The following is an 18,571-nucleotide window of genomic DNA, read 5'->3' on the forward strand; positions in this document are numbered from 1 at the left end:
AAAGTTGAAGCGAGGTCTATTTGAAAGTTTTTAAAGATAGAACTGGGGAACCGCGGAAGCTGAGTGGTTAGCATCAGCTTGTAGACTCAGCAGTTGTGGATCGATTCCTATCATTGCCCCTGGGATTTTCTGTACCCCCCCCAAAAAAAAAAAAAAAAAAAAAAAAAAACGATCCTCTCATCATGTCTATGGTTAATATGCAAATGCATAAGGCAATATAAAAAAATTATAATAAAATAAATAAATAAGATAAGAAATATCTATCTATATGTTAAGTATTGATTTAATATTAATTTCACTAATTCCGTGGTCCGCTTGACCAATTAATTGTAATTTAATATTAATATCATTTTTTAAATGTTTTGTTTTTTATTTTAAACTGAGACCCTGATCATGGTGTAATATACGTTGAAAGCTTTGCAACTGTAGTCTAGTGTATCAGTTGACTTCCTTCTGATCCTCTTTAACTAATTATTAATTATAGGTCGATCTCAACTTAACTAAATATAAAATATAAGCCTCAGGCTGTATTCTTCAAAAGTGAACTGATGTTAATTACTTAGGCCTTACTTTAGACATTGAATACATTCAAGCCGACCTAAAACACTGTAAAGTGGCAATGTATATATAGACTTTCTAAAACCTATAATTAGGTAAATCTTCATCCTCAATACATTTCAAAATCATGCTTAGCAGTTGTTAATCTGTCAAATAAAGCTTGGGAAGAATTTGAGGAAGTACAGGTATTAATCTAGCATTATTGTTTAAAACAGAGCCTGGCTGAAGTTTTATATATAACATAAAGGGAAGTCATTGAACAAATCATTTTGGTTTGGCTTATTACCTCACTCAAAAAGATAAAAATGTACCTCTTAACCCTGACAAAATATAACTTATTAAGTAGAAATAAATTTATTTGATTAATCACATATCTAAGTGAACAGAAAATCAAAATTAAACTAACACATCATCAACTCCTTACATCAACCTATATGAACATGAATATATGATGATTTATATACGGAAAAATTAATAAATTGGGTTGGAAGTAAAATAAACCAAAATATTACTCAACATGCACACTTTTTATGCTGTTTGTTATCTTGCAATGTGATTTTATTGCCTTGATGCGATTTGTTCGGCGACGGGGTCAGCGCTTGGTCGACTGCCGCTTCCATTCTCTGCATCACGAGGTCGAGCAGCAGCTCAATGCACATGGAAACATTCTGGCCTGTAGCGGCACTGGTCTCTAAATATGTGAAACTGAAAATGGCAAAAAATAAACATCGACTAGTTGAGTCGAAATTGGTTTTTGGAAAAAAATAAATAAATTGGTATTCAGTATTAGAAGGATGGAACACTTTTTCATTCACGAACACTCTGGACCAAGTAGAGTCTTGAAGAAAAAAGCAATCAGTTGTTACTGCCAAGTTTTCAAATTATTAAATATCATCATGAGGAAAAAAAATCTTAAATACATCTAAAAATTGACATATTTAAGTTTTTACAGGCGATCTCATATTTCCTTGAAGACTGACGCAGTGATTGCAAAGGACTGTGTCAATCTCTAGACATATTTAAGATTGTTTTGCCCTTAAAATATGTCGAAAGCTTGGCACTAACAACTGATTTTTTTTTTCCTTCAAGTCCAAACCTTGATCCAGTGTTAGTGAATAAATTTGTATCAAGTAGTATGAATCACCTTACCCGTACTGTGCAGCTGCTTCTTTGGCTCTTTCTTCGCTGATTACTCTTTTATCAACCAGATCAGCTTTATTCCCACACAGAATTATATCCGGGTTTTCGCAGTAGGCATGAGCCTGCATAAAATAAACTCCTGCTTACTTTAATCATGATTTAATTATGATATAATAAATATTAAAACTACAATTAAACATTAATTACTTGATGAATTAAATTTTAGTTTTCTTTAGATTGTCAGAATTGTTATAAAATTTACCAAACAACTTTCATTTTGTAATTCGGCCATTATTGGTCTGCCTATCCTCACTGGATTGGACTGTCAGATGTGTTTCGGCATTTCACTAACTTCCGTGGGCTGATGGTCTGACAAAGCAACATAGCAAGGATAAGCAGAATGATCAGTAACGACCAAATTACAGGTTCATCACCTTTTAGACCAAAGGAGAAAATTCTCACAAATTTACTTTTATCTTGTTATTAGCATTAAAAGTTAAATTTTTTAAATATTTAATTTTAATAACAATAAACTCCCTTAACAATTTTTAGAGTATTATTTTTCATTATTTTTATTTTTAGTTTAATTTACTTTGAAATTAAATAAATTTGTTTGGTTTTAATCAGTATTAATAATGGTATATCATCTCAAGACACCCCACAATTTACAATATTTTTTTACAAGGTTAAATATAGTTAGTACGACAGTCATAAGATATTGACAGAAATTGCAACTGTTCGGGCATGCATGCAATCGGAATCGGCATTCAAATTGTGGCATTGTCAAATGAAGCAAATTATTTTCAGCGATTCAAAATCATCACTGATAGAAATCATGTAACCTGTGATGTCATGTGCAGACATATAGAATATTAGAAAAGATATGAAATAGGCAGGCGAAATTAGTGTATTTTGTGTATTTTTATGTTAATTTTTTGCCCTACATCATGTATAATCTGAGTGTGGTGTAAGTTTATGTTCTCCGAACACCAAAACAGTAATGATAGGTAGAGCAGAATGATCCCATGAAGAAATTTCACAATAATATATGTTACCCAGTTTGTTAGTTATTAATGATTTATCCACGGTGGCCAAGTGTTTAAGGTGCCCAACTCTTATTTGTCACACTATTCTGGGTTTGAATCTCTTCATAGCCTTTTGAATTTTATTTGAGAATAATTTGGGAAAAAAGTATTGCCCTTCTGTATGTAAGGTCTTTACTTTATTAATGTGTCATTAGTCTTGCAGTATGGTGACATTTATTGTGTTTAAGCAATGGTGTCGTGCACATGTGTCATAAATTTTAAACTCCTGGCATGTTTTGCAGGATGCATTTGTTGCCATGATGCGTTACGTATACATGTGAAACCATTCATCCCATCTTATGTCCATCTTGGTCTATAATAAAATTTGAATTTTACATATACATTATTATAGTAATACATACATTTTTTTAATAAGCCAGACTGGTACAATAGATTTCTAATTTCTCCAAACGCATATAAAAATCATCAATCAATTTTGATAGATTTGCCAATACCCAGGAAGTAGTTTACCGCTGTTTTAAATACTTGCACCAGTATACAAGTGGAGTAATAAATAATAATAATGGCGCTTTTCATTTTATTTTTGATTTATTATGAAGTAAAGATATTCCAACATTAAATACGTTTTGTTTAATTTTAATTAAGACAATCTTACTAAAAAATTGAGGTACTAATCATGCAAACATACGAAAATTGTATTTACATATTTTGTGCAAATAATACTTATTCTACTTGTACACAATAACAACATTTTAACAAGGGTGGATATGAATAGGTTTGTTCATTTTTGTACAAAAATTATTTTACAAAACAAACACTCAAAGACAAAAAAAGAACGGGCTCTCGTATTTCATAGTTTATTTCAAACTATAGGTATTTGTATCGTTATATTAATTACAACATACTTATTTTAATGTAAACCAAATCAAACGAGATCAGAAATTCATCAATTTTAATCAAAATTATTTAATTACGATGGTTTAAAAAAATTCATTGAAACACCAGATAGATTAAAATTAAATAATTAAAAGTAAAACTAACAATTTATTACCTAGTTTTGTTTTTAATAACACGTTTTACCTCTTCGGGGCTCACGGAGGGCTTTAAGTCTCCTAAGCATCAAGTAAATAAGCGACCGGATTTTGTCTTGTGAATTCTTCAACATGAGAAGTTTGAAGTTGTTCAACACTTGTTGGAGGGGGCAAACGATGTCTAATGCATGTCTTTATCATTTTGCATATGCTAGGATACAAGTCAGGAGAATATGTTGACCAATCATTGTGATAACCCCTACATCTTTCAAGTACTGAGTGACAAATGGAGCTACCTCAGTCGAGCATTAAGTGCAATACAAAGTTTCCTTAATAAATGTAGAAAATGGGACCAAAGCTTCCAGAAGAACTTTGTACCTTAGTCCATTTGAAGATCCATTCTGTACATTAGTTTTGTATGGCCATAGGCATACATTCCACACCAGACCATAATTTAACAACTTTAAAAAGTCTGTGCCTCCACATGCATTTGAAGCAAATTGTCCTCTTAACGGTCCCAATCATCTGATTGCCACAAACCAAACCACCACTCATTGTTCAAATGTCCAAGGCGATGTTTATTTGCCAATTGTCACCTTTTTACTCGATGCCCCTTCAGTAGTAGAGATCCTGATGCAGGATGACTAGAGACTAGGAGACTAGGCTATTCTCACAAACCCTTATGATGACTGTTTAGGGATGGAAATTATGTTTTAGTCAACTATTATTCTTCATATCTACCTATTACTTAAAATAAACAAATAAATACAAGTGACTGGTTTTTAAGTTTTATTTTATTTATTTATTTATTTATTTTTTTTTTTTTTTGTCTTTGGATGTATATATAAAAGAATCTGCCCATATAGGAGAAAAAGGGAAGAAAGACAATTTTGGAATTACATTGAAGCAATTTTGTAATTAAAACAAACACAAAATATAAAATTACAAAGGCACATAAAATTACCAATATATGGCCAGTTTATTTTTAAAAAACATTTTTGCAAGTATTATAAGCGTATTTGCCAAATGGTGCACAATTTCTACGAAGATAAATCTAAGGCAATAGCAGCGGCAGGAATCACAGAAAGTACAAAGGTCGGTTAGGAAAACAGCTCTTGTGACATAGGAAAGCAAGCAACAACGTCTCAACAATTAACATAAATCTTTTAACGTGAAATGAAATAATCGGATAGAGCACAACTTTCAAAGGGGGTGGCCTTCCATTATACTTACTTTGAGCTGTTCAAGCCAATTTCGTACTTCTAGAAATGACTGTTCGTTAGTGAGGTCGAACAGAAGTAAAAACCCCATCGATTCCCGGTAGTAAGATGTAGTCAAACTACGAAATCTACAGCCAGTGTTAATAACGCCTAATTAGTAACATTCCACATTCCCCAAAAGCGTGCTGCTTTAACATGTTATATACAATAAATGACAACAGTTTAAAAGCTTTATTTTATAAACATTCTGTTTATTATGGACCCAATCTAGCTCTTGTTTTCACTTTTTTATGAAAAAAAATTCTAAAATTTTAAAAGCTATTCTAGTTTAGGAACAATTGAGCTTATCTCAATACATTTTTATTCTACTCAGCAAGCTATTTACTAATTTTATGATTATACCAGCTCAAACTCTATAAATATAATGCTTTTTTTAAAAAACCTGTTAATTACCAAAAATATTGCTAAATTGAATTTATAGATAAAAACCAATTTTTCAAATAAAAAAATTGTTTGGTTCAAAAGATGATTAATTATATCATGCAAATATGAGTAATCCAATAAAGTCTCACACTCACACTCAAAAAACAAGGATTAAAATTGATTATCTTGGTGGTGCTAACAGTCACTAATTGACCACTACACCACCAAGACATCTCATATTAAAAACAATAATGTACATCCAATCAGGCAGGTGGGCTAAAATATTTTTCAGTATGAAGCTTACAAATATTATTAACATAATACAAGCATATCTTAATTACTTATTAAATTGAGATTAATCTTCTAATAACTTTGTTTTAAATCACAGTAAATTTAAAGCTGTTACTTATGTAAACTTAATCATCATCATGAATATTTACCATGGTGATTAACTTTGTGACTTTATATGCCTCTACATATAATTGATTTATTTATTTAGTAGAAACAAAACACACAAATTCAAACCAAAGCAACAAATGAAATAGACTGAAAACATTATTTAAAACATTTAAAATTGTGACAATTTTGCAACAGTTGACCCTTTTTTACATATTCTATCAGTCATACAACTAAACATGCATCGTGTTTTGTTTATTATTATTATTATTATTAATTTTTTTGCTTTATTATTTACCTTTCTTGCCCTGCTGTATCCCACAACTGAAGACATATCCTCTGAGTCTTTCCATGAATTTTATAAGACTGAAACAGAATTGAACAAATCTTTGAACAATTATAAGAAGGTGCCTGACAAAAGATTATTATAATTATTATTGTAGGCTTATCAGACCACACTGAAAATTGTGAAATGCCGAAAAGTGTTGAATAAAGCAAGATAGGAAGACCAAAATGATCAGAAACAACACAATTACAAGTTCATCACCCCTCACAGCACATTAAGAAATCTCACGATTTTATTTAGATAGGAAGATAAAATAGTACCAACTTTATGTATCCAAAGCTCAGTTTACTATCAAGTCTCTTGATTTTTTCTTCAGTTTTGTTAGTGTTTCCTCATTACTATTCAAATAGAATAGAATATATTTATTTAAAAAAAAATCACAATAGGGCTTGGCCTTTTCAGTATTAGAAATTTTGACCACTTTTTCACTCTGGAAGAAGGTTTGTCTCAAAGAAGAAAGCAAATTCAGTTATTACTGCCAAGCTGTTGACCTATTTTAAGGTCATCACATTGCAATATTGTTATAGTCCTTGGCAGTCTTCAAGGAAATTTGAGATTAATCTGTAGATTTAAGACTGTTATGCTCCACGATGACCTGAAAAGAAGTAGAAAGCTTGGCAGTAACAACTGAATTTGCTTTCTTCTTCAAGACCATACCTTGATCGAGAGTGTTCGTGGAAATAAGATTGGTACATTAGTGTCGCGAAAAATTTGAGTGGCCTAAGTGACAAAAGTCCATTCAACTAGTTGAATCAACTAGCCACGTTTGAAAGAAGCCAAATAAGCTGCTAGGCTATGGAGGTTGACTAACAACCTAAACCTGACCAGTGAGTTATAAAAATATAAAAAATCACAATAGATCAGGTCGAGGTGTGGAAGACCTTGCGGCTGCCTCATTTATCCCTATCCCTATGGTCTGGACATCAGTAAGCACATGTTCTACAAACCCATTAGGTGACCAGGTTCAACATGTCTCCTGCAATTGCTAGGAAATGGCCGTTCCTGTACAATATAGACCTACATACTCTTGAAAATAATTCTGTACTTCATTAAAAAAACGAAAATCATCAAGTAAAACCGTTCACAGAGACCGGATACAAAAGATGAAAGTATAATTATTAAAGGGGCAATACCATATGACCCCGAATGGGACAAAAAAAGAAGTGTGTAAAAACATTGTACGGTATATTTGTCAAACTTACGACTTTCTTGACTCTGAAGTCGATCCCCACAGTGGATATGAACCTGGTGTTGAACACTCCATCAGTGTACTGGTAGAGGAGGCTAGTCTTCCCAACGCCGGAATTTCCAACGCAGAGGAATTTAATTAGATAGTCGTAGTCGTCTGTCATCCCGGTTGTAAAGCAGAGGAGATGAGTCGAGGGCCTCACAAAGCCAAAAGGTGTCAACTGATGAGAGATAACGTCCGGGGCTGGGCAGACGGTTTTCCTTTTTTCACGATTATCATAAATGAAATTGGACCGAGGAGAAGCGATATTCGCAAAATTATATGTTATATGGAGATATTAGGCCTCGCCACCCCAGGTCTCCTGTCCCAGATGTTTACAAACTTAGAAAGTCGACTTATCACTTAGGCCTCTAATCAGTCGATAGTGTTGAAGGTGAAAAATGTTTAAGGAAGGTTTCAGTAAGATTTAAGGCAGAGCGGTCCATGTCGCCTCAATATAAATTACATCACCGAAAGGGAATTTGAAGCCATTGGCAAAAAATTGAACTCCATTCAATCATTTTTTATACTTCATTTATTGGGAGGTAATGCCAATTTAATAACTATCAAATCATTTATAATTTAAAATAATAAAACTTGAGTTATTTGCTAAGGCTTTATTATATCTAATAACGATGAAATAATGCAGTTTCTATTAATGAACATATTATGCTTAATGCTTAAGCATACCAGTTAAGAAACTAGTTATATTTACGCAAAGTAATATTGTAATTACTACAGACAGATTCCAAGATTCTTTCCTGCGTATGAAGCTTAGGTTTTTTCAATCGCCAATTTAGCGCAGGAAATTCTGTTTTACTTAACAATTCATCCAGTTAGACTCACCCGCACCACATATTCACATACTGGGTTATGCTCATATAACAGTACATGTATTTCGTACAACCAGCAGATTGGATAATTTATATTTGTGGCATTACAGGTGTTATAGAGAAATCTACCCATTGGCAGCTGCTGTGGATTAATAAAATGATATTTAATGATTTAATTGTGGGGAAAGAAGTAATTGTATTTGTGTGTTAGTGTGATTTTGTAATTTACTATGAAAACGTCTGTAATACGTTTCTATTCTAAATTATTCGAAAAATTAATTTACAAAAGAATTATCTTTATTGCTACTTCAAACGACATCTTACCAGACAATCAATTTGGCTTTCGAATTCATCATTCTACCACTCTTTCACTTCACAAAGTAGTAAAATAAATATTTAAAAAAAAAATTTAAATGTGGTAGTATGCCATCTTAGGGGACAACGATTAATTGTGGTTCAAAGGAAAATCTATTACACAAAACTTGACAACACTACTTCACACCATCAACACGACTCGGGTCGCTTTGTTTAAAAACAATACTGAACAGATTCATTCTGTAAGAAGTTAGGCAAAATTTAAATATTTTATCATTTATAAAATGAAAATGGTAAATGAAAAAATAAACTTGCTGTAAAAAACCAGCTGACCAGATCTCCTGTAAAAGAGTGGATTTTATTTTAATTTACGTTTGAAAGCCGTTGTCTTTCTGATTTCTTTATTTAACGCAATTTCGAGAACTATACACTTTCCCATACAATGGAAACTTTCTTACATTACAATGTTCCCAAAGCGTCATAAAACTGACAGTTTCCCCATCTTATCGTCCTATTAGTTTGTTACCCGTTCCTTCTAAATTATTCGAAAAATTAATTTACTAAAAAATGATCTCTATTACTACTTCAAACATCTTACCATACCGTTTGTCTTTCGAATCCTTCATCATCACCATCGACTTCACAGAGTTAAAAATTTCATTACTTCATGTGTCGAGCAGAAACTTTACGCGATTGGAATGTTGCTAGATATTTCTCAGGCCTTCGACAAAGTATGGCATGAGGGATTATCATACAAATTAAAATTATTTTTAGGCCTATATCTGATTATACAAACATAACTTACGGAAAGGTTTTTCGCAGTGAACCAGGGTACGGATACTTCTGGGGTGGAAGAAGTGCTTGCAGGTGTGCCACATGGACCAATACTCGCTCCGTTGTTGTGCACAATTTTTACTTCTGATATGCCCACAAATGAGAATACGCGGGACTGTTTCAGTGCACTTTTTTCAATACGATGCAGAGAGCTATTATGGATTTCTGTTATCTCGTTTCTCAAATTCTTCTCTTCTTCGGTTCACATCGGTCCGTATATCGTAAAAAATTGTCCGTATGATCCTCTTAGAGATGGAATTTCAAAAAATCCTTTCTTAGCGGCTATCCATGTCTTATAGGAATGGATTGTTGAATTTCAGCCCTTTATCCAGCGGTTTGGTCTGTGCGTTGTATGTCAGACAGTTTCGGAACTGTTTTATGTATATAGATAAACGTTCACCTGGGGCTCTTTCTCAATTTCTCTCAATGGTTTGGCTGAGTGGAACGGTCGTCAATGAGGCCAAATGCCGGTAGTTCGTCGTAGTTCCTTCCTACACCTCTGCTGCCTATAGTAAAGATAAAACGGTGAAGTTTGTCTCTTCCTTTCTTTACAACAGCGAAACCAATTCTAGTGTGACCTTTAATGTAACAGAAATTTTGCAACTGTAACCGATTCAGTAATTTTTGCGACTATAGATTGATAGCGTAGTTTTTGCGACTATTGGCTGTTAGCGCCTCCAAACCGGAATTTGAAAGACGTCGGAAACGTGTTTCATACCGGGACACGAAGCCCCGACTGGACAGCTGACAGCTGAAAAAACAGATTATTATCTATTTTTATTACGAAAACTTTAAATTATTGATATGCCCATTTTATATTTTCTAAATCCGCCCGGCACTAATAAAAACAAAGTGTGAAAGTTTCATCGAAATCGGTTCAGTAGTTTTCGTTTTTCTGATTAACACACATACGAACATTCACTTTTATATATATAAATAATATGAGAAACCAGCAAATGCTGGCACTCAATGTGAGGGACTAAAGGGCAAGGAGGAGATTAAGATGACGTGGCGGGTTTGCGGGATGGGAATATAGAGAGGGCTCAGACAGAAGGGTTAGTATGGGTCGAGACTCAAGAGGTTGGCGTGATACTTTTGGAATCGGGAACGGATCAGTTCGTTGACCAAAGCAATGTTGAGGTAGTTCTAGATAGTGAGGTTAGTGACGTAATAAGGAAAGGAGCTTTGAAAATTTGTCTGAGGTCATTTGTTTGGAAGGATTGGGTGATGTTGGGTGACTGGCAGAAGCCCACAGTCCAATTCGTATGTCCAATGTGGTCGCAGGAAAGTCTTGTATAAGGTTAGGTTAGTTTTGACAGTCAAGGCAGATTTTGGTCCTAGAAGTCTTTTTAGTAACAAGTTAAGTTAAGTTTCTGTTGAATTGTTGTCTCTTAAGTCTTGTGTGGGGATTCCATGTCGGTGTAGATACAGACCTAATTATTTTACTTAAATAGAAGTTTGTATCTCTTTGTGGTTGATACAACAGAGGGCTAGACTGTTTTCGTAATACACAGTACACTGAGTAGTATTCACAATTCAGTCTTGTCCTCTACTTTTTGCACCAGTCTTTGATAAGCTCAAGGTGTTATTGGATGTTGGACACGGCTTGGATAGGAATAGAGGTAAAGAACAAAATTGCGGTAAGGTCCGCGTAGGTGATGACGGTATTAGGGTGTATATGTAGGTCAGCAGTATAAATGATATAAAGGATGATACCGAGAATGCTCCCTTGTCGGACGCCGGCTTGTATCTCTCTGACTCGTATTATAATTGTAAAAGTTGATAATTTTCCCACTGGAATGTTGTTGGCTTTATCTTTACTGTAAATTATCAAGACTGTATTATAAATTCTGAATAATAAAGACTTTAGAAAATGAAATTTCAAAAAAACCGGAGAATTCAGAAAATTTTGTTCGAATTAGACAAGTGTTTTTCTCTCACTTTTAATTTCCCTATATTTAATACCGCCAATCATTACAAATAAGTTTGTAAATCCTGATTTTTGACAAGTCAATGACAGTGTCTTCTGTCGATACTGAATAGAGAATAGGACTAAGGAAGCTGCCTTGCGGAACAACCGCTTCGACATAGTACATATTAAACATTTATAAATTTATACAAGCTGCAAAGCCCGAGAAATCTTCTGCATAAAATTTGTTCAAGTACGAACAAATAAATCGTACATAATTCTTTATTGCTTAATAGAATTTAAAAAATAAGCTACGTCAATTCCAATATTAAAATATATTTTATTCAATGGAAGCATAGCTCATTAACTCTCAAAGAAATTCACTTTCACGTACAACTTTCCCAGAGTTAAAAACATCACAAGGATGTCGACGCGGACAAACGCCCGTGCCCGGACCTAGCCCCTTCCCGCTTTTACTTTCTACAGGAAACTAATTTAAAAAAACCACTTCCACTGAAATAACATCGAGAGGGGGACGAGACGCACACCATAGAGGCGAGAATAAGCGGACCCAAAACACATTTTTGTTCTATGTGAAAACCTATTGTCAACTTTGAAAAACCATGCGTGCATGAAGGTTGTATTCACAAAATTAACTAAATTTGCTTTTTATCGAAATGCGAAAAAAGCATTAACTTTTGTGAATTTCTTAATGAAAATTTTAAGGTTATATTATACAATAAAATATATTTAAAAAAATTTCTTACAAAATTTAAGGGAGATTACATAGGTATATTACTAACGTTTACACCAATTTAATTACTTTATTTATAAAAAATTTACATATTTTCATGTGGAGCACCACTTTAAATTAATAAAACAGTTTCAACATAAATATTAATATAAATATTTTTTTTTTCAAATTTTTTATGGTTCATCCAATGGAAAAAATATTGCTATCAAGCATACAAATGCCGTTTAAATAAAATAAAAAATCCCTGAATTTACATGTTACGTACTACATGCTATATTTACAATTTGTCTTACCTAAAGTTGTATAAATTATCTTTGGAATGTACATAATTATCCTTTCTGATGTTTCTGTAATAACAAGTTGCCATATTTGCTCATTGAGGTATTTACAATTACGAGTTACAGGTAATATGGCAAACCCGCTGAGTTATATGCTTGAATAGTAAAAAGAATCTGCGACCTAGGACAGTTCAAATTTCTATTTATCTGAGTCAAATGCCTATCTGTGGATAAAATGGTTTTCAAGTCCCAAACTAATCAGTTCGAATTATATCACATTATATCGCGTTTGTCGCCGTTTTTTCTTTGTTCTGACTCAGTCCAGATTCGCTTTTGATGATTTGATTGCACTGACACTACGTCATCACTTTTTCGATCCAAGGGACGAACCTCTGGATGTTGGTGTAGACGCCGGGGAGGTGCTCGCGGCCGCAGCCGATGCCCCAAGAAACTAGACCTATCAGCACTTTCCTACCGTCCAACGTCGTCGTCAGAGGACCGCCGGAATCGCCCTAGCAAGAAAATGTTGATTTAATCTTATCCGAGCACGGGTTGTGAAAATTTAAAACGTTAGATACCTGACAACTGTCTCTTCCTCCTTCTTTGAAGCCGGCGCAGATGAAGACATCGTGTATCGTTTCTCTTCTTCCGGCCGCTCTGAACCACCTCTGGCACCTCTCGTTCGGTATGACTTCGACGTCGACTTCCTGCAGCACCGTCGGCACGGTGACGACGCCTAAATTGAAAATAGTATCGAAGGTCAAACGCGAATCCCAATTGTTATTTTTTATAAATTATACTACCGTGTCTCGTACGGCCCCAACCGGCGACTGTAGCCGTTTTCCCGACCAATTTGGTCGTCGTGTCCGGAAGGCAGACTGGGAGGATGTGCTGTTTGAAGTTGACCTGTTTGTCGAGCTTGACCAAAGCGAGATCGTTCCTAAAGTCAGTAGGACTATACTGCGGATGCACCTGAAAAACATGCTCTTTAGTCAATACCCATGTAAACTAAAATTAACACTTAATGAATATATAACCATCATTATAATCAGATACTGTGGTGGATAAAAAACGATGATGTTCCTCGACCGATTGCTACAAAATTTACACTAGGAAGCAAATTCCATCAACACATCCACCAGATTTTAATGGTAGAACAGAGGACAACTGTACTATGATTGTGTTAATTTTGATAAAATTTTAATGATTAGCCAGAGCATACAGAAATACATATGTTTTTATACAACATTATCCAGTGAAACTAAGGGGCACTTCAGGGGATACTTAAAATTGTCTTAAAAAAAGACAAGGACATCGTCGTGTCGTCCTAAACACCAACCTCATACTGTCTGCAACGGAAGGGAAAACTTCTAAGTAGGGGAAAGAGTTTTTCTCATATTTCTCACGTAGTATAAACAACCTCTAAGCGTAAACTAATTATGTTTACAATTGTTAATTCATTGGTTAGAGTGTTTATTACGTGAATTTATTAATTCCGCCCCCAGATTCCATTTTATTCTTTTCGATATCTTTTTCATCTCCTGATTTCTGTTAAAGTCAAACAATTTTAAGGTTAACATGACTCTGACTTGCCATGGGGTGATTTTAAGAGGAGGAAGGAAATATTCCAAGGGTATAAAAGAAGTGCTTAATTCTTATGAAAAGGTTAGGAGAACTGGACACCAGGACAAAGAACATTAACTAATAATGAAACCTTATTAAAGAGCTAGACGGGTTGATGGTGATGGATATTAGGATGCTGGTTTGTGCTACTGCAGCCTTTTGGCTTATTGTACCTTCCTAGTTCCTAGTTCAGTGCAATCAACTCAATCCTTGTTTTAAGGAGTATTATATCATTGATTCTCCTTGCTTCAGTTTGTTTCAGTTTGTTTCCCTTTGTTATTTGTATATTGAGTGGTTGCTTCGCGTTCGAAAATGATATACGTGGCTGTTTTTTCCTCCTCACTGCACAATCACCGTTGAATATGCCCATATGTAGATGTTTGACCGGTTAATAGTCCTATCACTCCTCTGAGTCCTAGCTTTTTCCAATTGCAGCAGTGAGTTTGCCAGCTTTGTTGAGGGTTTTGTTTAGCATAAGTTTACTGTATCTAGCGCCCTTGAGTTTATCCACTTCTCTCGTGTTTTTTTCACCCATTCTGCGCTGGAGGATTCTGTAATTGTTTCTGTCATCTCAAGAATACACGTTAGAGGGACACGGGAACTTTTAAAATATCGTAAGCCAATGGACATCTAAATCTACAATTCACTTGTAGTATTTGTCGTTGGCATTATAAGAGTATTGAATTGCATATTACAGTTCTGTAAAAATGTGATGACCTAGGCCTGTGGCTTATAACTTGCTTATTTTTGGGAAGGTCACCTGGGAAGTTCGCGAAGCACAGACAAGTGCAATTGATGGTTGAGTATGTCGAAGACATATTGCCATTTAATGAGAAGTACGTCTTTGCGTCATCGTCGTGGCTAGTATCTGTCTATGCATATACAACTGAAAGCTTATCTCAAACCATAAATAATTTTCTATAGAGGATACCTCCCGAAAGGGGACAAAAATAGTTGAACCATGCCTTCCCTTAGCAAGATGCACATTTGATCACATTTATTTATTGTTTACCCATACCGGATAATTGATTAAAAAGGTAGTAACGGTCTGGAAATTAGCAGTTTTCAAGGCCCTTCGTAAATCTGAAGAATTAGTAATCAAGAAAAACATTCTCTGGTCTCGTAGCTCAGTACCTGTACGTGATACTCTTCAGGAAAGACTGAAGACTATTCTTCGTTTCTCTTTAATGAATGAATTCTCCTTGTGTACTTTCTTCTTCTCATACTGATATTCTAAATAAAAATTGCTTCTTGCATTTTATTTCACATGATATGGAAAATATTTGGACCCAGCAATATTGGTGATTGAAACATCTTTCCATCCTGAATAGTGTTTCGGATAAATGGGGTTGAACATGATCATTGTTTAGATCAATTAATTAATCTTTTTATGTAAGGTTTTGGTTGAAATGACAAAGCTAGTGCCACAAGCGGGATTCGAACCTACGTCCTTCGGCAAAATACGCCGCTGCTCTACTTGAGCAAGCGTGACTTCGATCCACTCGGACACCAACTCCCCATCTCAACCTACAACTTCGAATTTCCCTCCTATTTGCCGTTTTTCAAATGTCGTATAATCAGGATTCGATTCTCGGCGACATTTGAAGTGGCCACGGGGAGCTGTTAGTGAAGTTATACTTCGTTTTACTTATTAAATCCATTATATTTAGTGGTCTATTGGCCAAATTACTTCTTTCAATTAATTAATCTTTGTGTGTAAGGTTTTGGTTGAAATTAAAAAGCTGGTACCACGAGCGGGTTTCGAATCCACGACCTTCGGCTAAATACGCCGCTGCGTCGTGTAATCAGGATTCGAATCCCGCTCATGGCACTAGTTTTTTCATTTCAACCAATATCTTACATAAAATATAATTAACTGAAAGAAGTTATTTGGTCAATCGGACCACGAAATATAATGGACTACATAAAAAGATAAATTAATTGAAAGAAATAATTTGGTCAATAGACCACTAAATATAGTGGATGGTTTAGATAATTTCTTTTAGATCCTGGGGAAAAACTATGGGGTACCATCAAAGCTTTTTTTATAACCCTCCGTTTTCGAGAAAGTGGGTATCGCATTGAAATAGAAATACCCTGTATAGTGGGCCGGGCTGGCCGGATCTATGGCTTTCTATTCACCTATTCCACTTGCTATACGATCTGAGTTCGATTCCCGGCAGAACCCTTGGAATTTTATTTCAGATTGTTTTGAAAAGTAATTTTCAGATGGTTTGACCCTTCGTCCGGACAGCCATGTGGTTGGACGGTTAAGCCCTATATGACAATAATTATTTTACATTCCATTTTTTTATATTTAATATAAATCTTTTTCAAGGTTTCTATTAATCAGGATTACATCAAAAGCAAGGATCCTTCGTCATTAAGCTTATAAAAAAACGGGACATTTGAATAATTACCTCTTTCCTTTCAATGTTGTACTCTTCATGCAGGAGTCTTTCAGCCTGATCCCTCACGTCCCACTCTCCTAGTCGCACCTTCAGATTATTGTTAGTCGTCCTTAAAAAATAAGTTTAAATGTGAGAAAAGTACGTGAAAAACCCCATCGGCAAAAATACTCACCTAAAATTTAATTCAATGAGTGAGTAAGCAATTCAGAAGCGATTTAATAATTACGTTTAAGTATAAACTAGATTTAAGCGTTCAGTGTAATCTTGTATGGCTTAAGTTTGGTGGAAACATTTTTCAGTCTGATGTGTTCTGATGTTTAGACAAAAGCGTATAAAAATAAATAAATCATCAGAAACATCACATGAATTTTGTAATAAATTAAAGTAATGAGAAATAAAGCGTGCATTGTGACAATTAACTCGAGAAAGATATTCTCTACGGTTTGTGTAATCTACTAGGAATGAAACCATCAAACCGGCGATGACCCAAGACCCAAAAACGAAGCGTGCCCTTTTGAAAAAGTTTTAGTTACGTTGCGACGCAGTGAGCTGCCGTGACGACCCATCTGTTGTTCAATAGAGCTCCGCCGCAGGAGAGTTTCTTGCTCAGGAAGCCGGTTTTAATTATCGCCGCCTGTACAGATTTGATTGAACAATAGCGTTTTTAAATACGCACATAGGAGAATACAGACCTGCCATGGATGTGTTCCAAACGTAGAACTATGGCCTCCGACGATCCGGTGGCTTCTTGAATAAATTTCTCCGCACCCTAAAAACATATCATGCAAAATAAAATAAAAACGCGTGCACTTCCGGTTTGTAGTCGAGTGTTAGTTCATGCGGGCCATAGATGCATATTAGTGCTTTATGTGCTTAGGCCGATGTTGTGCACTGGGTGCGGGAGACTGTTGGCGGTTTACCCCTAAATCCGAGGTGGTTGTCGTGGAACGTCGGAGAATGTATTATCGGTGGGTATGGGGTGGAATGCGTTGGGCGGTAATCGGGTCGTTGGTAATTATGCGGGTACTGGGGTAACGGCGATATCGGGGGAATGGGAGCAATGGGAGGGAAGTAGGTATGGTGATGGGGTGGCCTGGGACGTTGAGGAGGAGGAAGGTTCCAGAAGTACTCGTGCTGACTCTCGCCCTGTTCTTCTGGCTGTTGTGGCTGCGGGTGAAATGGGTGGACGCCCTGGAACTGCTGGGCCTGCAGGAACGCCAGAGCTGCGCACAACAACATTCCATTCTATCTCACCTTAATTAGCCCCGACATAACAATTGTAACACTCTTTTTAGGTATCAATTCAATTCCTTCAATAATACTGTGATTGGCCGTCTTATTTTTTTCACAAGTGAAACCACAACGTACCAAATCAAAAGCCCAACGTGGAATTAAGTTTTTAAAATTAGTCAAGTTAGTCTCAATTCCACTAATCGATCATGCTTCGTACATTTTAGTATATTCAAAACTGTTAATTTCAAGCCACATTAAATATAAGTTTTATTACAAATGTACAAATCAACTACTCAATTATAAACATTACACTACCATGGTATAACAATATTGAATCGATAATAGGCAAATAAAACGCTAAATAATTATAAAAATAAAGGTGCCAGATAGAAAAAATGGAGCTCAAAAAACATCTTATTAATTTTACATTTCAAAATACACCGAAAATACTTTCAGAAATGCAATATAAGTTAAACAATTTAAACATTGACAACAAGAAGTTAAACAATCGATAAAGAAAATGTAGCCGAAATGCTAGAATGATGCAGAAAGAAGCATTAAAGCACATCTAGCAGTTAAGAAATCAATGTATTGTAGGCACTCGGATCAGATGATACACACAGGTCTAGGCTAAAAAAACTATGTTGAACGTAATAATAAAAAAAATGGACAAGGTTGAAGTTGCACTTTGCTCGTCACTTCCCTCTGCCTATCTTCGTTTTGGTCTGTTCGATACTTTAGCTTCTCGCCACCTTCAATGTTCATTCTAGTCTAAAACCCGCCACTGAAAATGGCGAGAAGTCGAAACGTTTCTATCTGATTAGAACGACGATAAGCGGAATTGACAAGGACAGGGAGACCAAAATGATCGGAAACGACCAAACAACAAAAGAGTTTGGAGTGTACTAGGTCAAAATAACTGATCATTAACACTATCCAAACTTGACTGAAATGCAATAACTTAGGTTTTACGAACCAAAAGTTTTCGTTTTT

General features: G+C 35.1%; 2 protein-coding genes across 7 annotated transcripts in view; both read right to left on the minus strand.

The window, feature by feature from the left end:
- Window positions 1-315: 315 nt before the first annotated feature.
- On the minus strand, window positions 316-7,868 carry LOC106663617 (ras-related protein Rab-27A). The gene is made up of 5 exons (XM_014388565.2): window positions 7,363-7,868; window positions 6,113-6,180; window positions 5,009-5,123; window positions 1,708-1,820; window positions 316-1,263 (listed from the first exon to the last, which is right to left on the minus strand). Exons 1-5 carry the CDS (start codon window positions 7,510-7,512, stop codon window positions 1,071-1,073), a joined length of 639 nt encoding a protein of 212 aa, XP_014244051.1. The 5' UTR covers window positions 7,513-7,868; the 3' UTR covers window positions 316-1,070.
- Window positions 7,869-12,209: 4,341 nt separating this feature from the next.
- LOC106663615 (serine proteinase stubble-like) overlaps window positions 12,210-18,571 on the minus strand; it is a 45,959-nt gene continuing 39,597 nt past the window's right edge. For 4 of the 6 annotated variants that reach the window (XM_014388560.2, XM_014388561.2, XM_014388559.2 and 1 more), the window contains 7 exons: window positions 17,266-17,568; window positions 17,038-17,114; window positions 16,879-16,979; window positions 16,355-16,454; window positions 13,115-13,283; window positions 12,890-13,047; window positions 12,210-12,823 (listed from right to left, as the gene is read on the minus strand). In XM_014388560.2, the coding sequence (XP_014244046.1) occupies window positions 12,668-12,823; window positions 12,890-13,047; window positions 13,115-13,283; window positions 16,355-16,454; window positions 16,879-16,979; window positions 17,038-17,114; window positions 17,266-17,568 (1,064 nt within the window). In that variant the 3' untranslated portion in view covers window positions 12,210-12,667. The remainder of the gene's footprint in view (window positions 12,824-12,889; window positions 13,048-13,114; window positions 13,284-16,354; window positions 16,455-16,878; window positions 16,980-17,037; window positions 17,115-17,265; window positions 17,569-18,571) is intronic. The other 2 variants (XM_014388563.2, XM_014388562.2) reach the window with 1 other exon arrangement.

Source organism: Cimex lectularius, unplaced genomic scaffold, assembly GCF_000648675.2.
Source record: "Cimex lectularius strain Harlan isolate CLEC.00 unplaced genomic scaffold, Clec_2.1 scaffold116, whole genome shotgun sequence".
Taxonomy (NCBI): Eukaryota; Metazoa; Arthropoda; class Insecta; order Hemiptera; family Cimicidae; genus Cimex; species Cimex lectularius.

What these genes read in the sequence shown, in the direction of transcription:
- LOC106663617 (XM_014388565.2), bottom strand. Translation starts at nt 7,512, where the DNA reads ATGACAGACGACTACGACTATCTAATTAAATTCCTCTGCGTTGGAAAT. An exon ending in GATACAGCAGGGCAAGAAAG is followed by an intron (nt 5,124 to 6,112) that starts GTAAATAATAAA and finishes CACTGGCTGTAG; the next exon opens with ATTTCGTAGTTTGACTACAT. An exon ending in ATTGGCTTGAACAGCTCAAA is followed by an intron (nt 1,821 to 5,008) that starts GTAAGTATAATG and finishes TATTTTATGCAG; the next exon opens with GCTCATGCCTACTGCGAAAA.